General features: G+C 48.8%; 1 protein-coding gene across 1 annotated transcript; it reads right to left on the minus strand.

Annotated features, from left to right (window-relative positions):
- Positions 1-291: 291 nt before the first annotated feature.
- On the minus strand, positions 292-3,027 carry Slitrk2 (SLIT and NTRK-like family, member 2). Its single transcript, XM_013025960.1, has one exon. It carries the CDS (start codon positions 2,902-2,904, stop codon positions 367-369), a length of 2,538 nt encoding a protein of 845 aa, XP_012881414.1. The 5' UTR covers positions 2,905-3,027; the 3' UTR covers positions 292-366.
- Between the last annotated feature and the right edge of the window lie 616 nt (positions 3,028-3,643).

Consider the following 3,643-nt stretch of genomic DNA (forward strand, 5'->3'; position numbering starts at 1 on the left):
CATTTGGAAAGTCTGCCTATTCTTCCTTCATTCACTGTTATCTCTTTTCACTCCCACATTGGAAAAAAGAAGAAGAAGAAAACAGAAACAGATCCATAAACAAAATATGTGAAAAAATGCATTTCAGAAACATTCTTGTCACTGATGGTTCCTAAGAAGAGAAGTGAGGGTGGGAGAGAGCTAGAGAAATAATTTAAAGGAAACCTTGCAAAAGCAGAATCACTGTTTTCACCCTATCTCCCAAACATGTTCCAAGTCCCCGGTCAGCACTGGGAAAGGGAGAACACAAACACGAAAGCAAATGCAATGCTTCCAGCGGTTTGGAGGGGCATCTTTGGATGCCATAGGGTTGTGAATGATTTCCCTTCACAGCTGACTGATTGCAGTTTGTTTTTCCAGAACTTCGAGGTAGTCTGGTTCTGATTGCGGCTTAGCTTGCAGTAAAGGGTGGTCTGGCTTTGACTGCCCCACAAAGCATTTCCTGGGAGTTCCATATAAAACGGTTTTATTGATTCTGTCTTGGTTTTGGCGTCGAGATTCATATGAAGGGGCGAACTGCCTTTTAGGTAAGGTACAAAAGTTATAGTGGACTAGGCCTGCACTGGGGAGTTCTTTGACTCGCTCAGCAATATTTTGATAGAGCAGCTCCGGCTCTCGTGGTGTGGCCTGCTTATCTAGCAACTCAGTGGCACTTATTGTGTAAGCGAGTGTGGCTGGCTCTTCTTTTTTCTCCTCCAGGTTGCCATAGCTGAAGTCTTGCAGGTTCCTATAATAGGCTACGGGGTCTCCTTCCTTCTGCATGTATATGGGGTTTTGGCACATCTGACCCACAGGTGGGGGAATATAATTATAGACATGGCCATCGGTCTTATCATTAGTCTCAGTGTTGTAAGAGCCATATTGCAATTGGAAGGAGCTCACATCTAAGTTGTTGGCACTCCTGGGAACATTTGGCACTCCCTTTCGACGTTTCAGGACAAAGACAAATAGACCAGCCCCAAAACAGACAGATAGGATAAAAACGACAAGCAGACCTAAAATTAAGACAGAAAGTGGAACTTCAGTGTGTAGTTCTGGATAGGAACTAGGCGACACACTAAGTGATCTAGGTATGTCTGTGTTATGATTCATTGATAAAATGGTCCCGTCTGACAAATTGGGACTATCTGGACAAATAGCCTCCCTTCCCAGAAATTTCAGTATCTCCCCTGCATGCTTAGCGGGAGACTCACAAGTCACTTCATTGATGATGACAGGGGAATTGGCATGCTCTGTCCAGTCCTTCAGTCCCATGATGTCACAGGTGCAGTCCCATGGGTTCTCTTGAAGATCTATCTGGATGAAAGCCGGAAGTTGATCTAGAACCCCTTTCACAGGCAGGTGAGAAAAATGGTTGTTTCTGAGATTCAGCCTGGTGAGGGCTGTGCCCCCAAATATATTATCAGGTAAAGACCGCAGCAAGTTGTTATTCAGAAACAGAAGCTGTAAGTTAATCAAAGCATCAAAGGTCAGCGGCTTAATTTCCTTAATGACATTATACTCTAAGTAAAGATACTGCAAGCTCTGTAGTCCATCAAACATGGAAGGATACAACACCTCAAGGTAATTGCCATTCAGGTAAAGTCTGCGCAAACTGGTCAGGTTTGTAAAGGCACCTTCTTGAATGACTGCGATCCTGTTGTTCCCTAAATGCAACAGATCCAAAGAACTGTATTCTAAGAGGTCATTCTTATAGACAGTTTGAAGATAGTTCCCTGTTAAGTAGAGTTTCTTTGGACTGGTAGGTTTAGGCTGCAGGTCAGAAATATTTGTGAACTTCCTCTCTTGGCAATTGACGTTCAGCCCATTGTCTGAGCTCTGAGAGGTGCAGACACAGCTGCTGGGGCAGGTAAGGGGCACAGGGGACTTGGTTTGGTACACCATGATTGGTCCAAAACTCTGCCTGTCTTTCGACACAGTCACTCTAGGAGTTGGACGGTTTCTCATTTTGGGTGGCCGGCTGGCTTTTGGAGCCCTGGTTGGGTTGATAGCAGGATTCATTGTGGGTGACAGCCTTTGCACATGCGTGTCACTGTGGCCGCCCCTCTGACTGGAGTCACTGGCACTTTTTCTGGGACAGAGGTCTTGCCTGGTCAGCTGGGTTACATCTTTCCCATGCAGCCTGAAGGGAGTTTCACAGACGATCTCTCCCACAAAAACAGTAATAGTGTCCAGCCAAGCCTTGAGAGGAAGTAAGTCACAAGTGCAATTCCATGGATTTTCCTCCAGTTGGATCTCCATGATGCCTCCGATATGTTCAAGGACGCCCGCGAAAGGCATTACTTTCAACCTGTTTCCCCTTAGGTCTAAGTGGGTCAGCAGGACAAAGCGAAAGACATTGCTTGGCAGTGACAGCAGAAGGTTGTCATTCAGGATGAGCACTTTCAGCTTATTCAGCTTGCTGAACGCCCCTGCCTCGATGGCACTGATGTAATTGTAGTCGGCCTGGAGGTACTCCAGGCTCTCCAGGCCCAGGAATGTGTCCTCTCGTAACACCTCGAGCTTGTTGTTATTGAGGTGCAATCTCTTCAGGGTTTTGAGGCCACTGAATGCCCCGGTTCGGATTTCCTGCAGCCCATTGTTTCCTAGGTGGAGAGTCACGGCGTTGGAGTAGTTGACAAATTCGTTTGGGTACAGTCTGGTGAGGAGATTCCCATTGAGAAAAAGCTGATAGATTCGATACTGGGGTGGCTGGAGCAGGCTGACAGTTGTAAATCCTTTGTTTTCACAGTTAATATTCAGGACGTTTTCTTTCTCTTCGCACTGGCAGCGGATCTTGCAAATGTCTTTGGCAGTTTTGCGACTCTCCGTCTGTAAGATCCCGGCCACGGTTAACACACTGAGGAACCAGACGCCGCTCAGCATCTTTAGGCACCTTCGATGGCAGCTCAGGTACCTACAGGCAAAGCTTGAGTGGAGGACAGAGGGAGGGAGTGGGGATGCGGGGTGGAGGGGGGGCGTCGGGGGAGGGGAGAGACAAGGAAGCCCGATTAACAAGGCAAAAGCGCGGAGGCCAGTGGGAGGGAGGGAGAGAGGGAAGGAAAGGGGGAGCACGAGAGGGGTGGGCAGCGCACAGAATGAAATCATTGCATTTTCCCAAACCGGTTTCTTCTCTCCTCTCCCTACCCACTCGCGCTGGGCTACCTCCTCCACGCGGCCCGGAACACACACGCCTGGCACCTGATTTCCCAGCCTGTCTCAGCCAGCCTTGGTGTCATTAGTAATTGTCCCTACTAAATCCAAGCCGACCCCTCCTCCCCCGGGGGTCTTGAAGAGATTTCTGGAAGCTTGCAGAAGTCCCGGCTTTAGTCCCCCCCCTCTCCTCCATGATAACGCAAAATGGGGTGGGAGAAACAGGAAGCAGTTCCAAAGGGGTCCCGCGTGTGGAGTAGCGATGGGCTCTGAAGGCCACGTCGGAGTTGGGGGGCGGGGGGATACTCACACATCAGGAGAAGACAGGACTCCTCTCCTCTGCGGTCCACCAGTAGTTTAGCATCTTCGGAAAGAAAGGAAGAACAAGGGAATTAAATAACGTACAAAAGAAAAGAAAGAAAAAGACGCCACTTCAAGGGGCGGGGGTGAGGTGGGGGGGGTGCCCGGCTTT

The sequence above is a fragment of the Dipodomys ordii genome, unplaced genomic scaffold (assembly GCF_000151885.1).
Source record: "Dipodomys ordii isolate 6190 unplaced genomic scaffold, Dord_2.0 Scaffold89, whole genome shotgun sequence".
Classification (NCBI taxonomy): Eukaryota; Metazoa; Chordata; class Mammalia; order Rodentia; family Heteromyidae; genus Dipodomys; species Dipodomys ordii.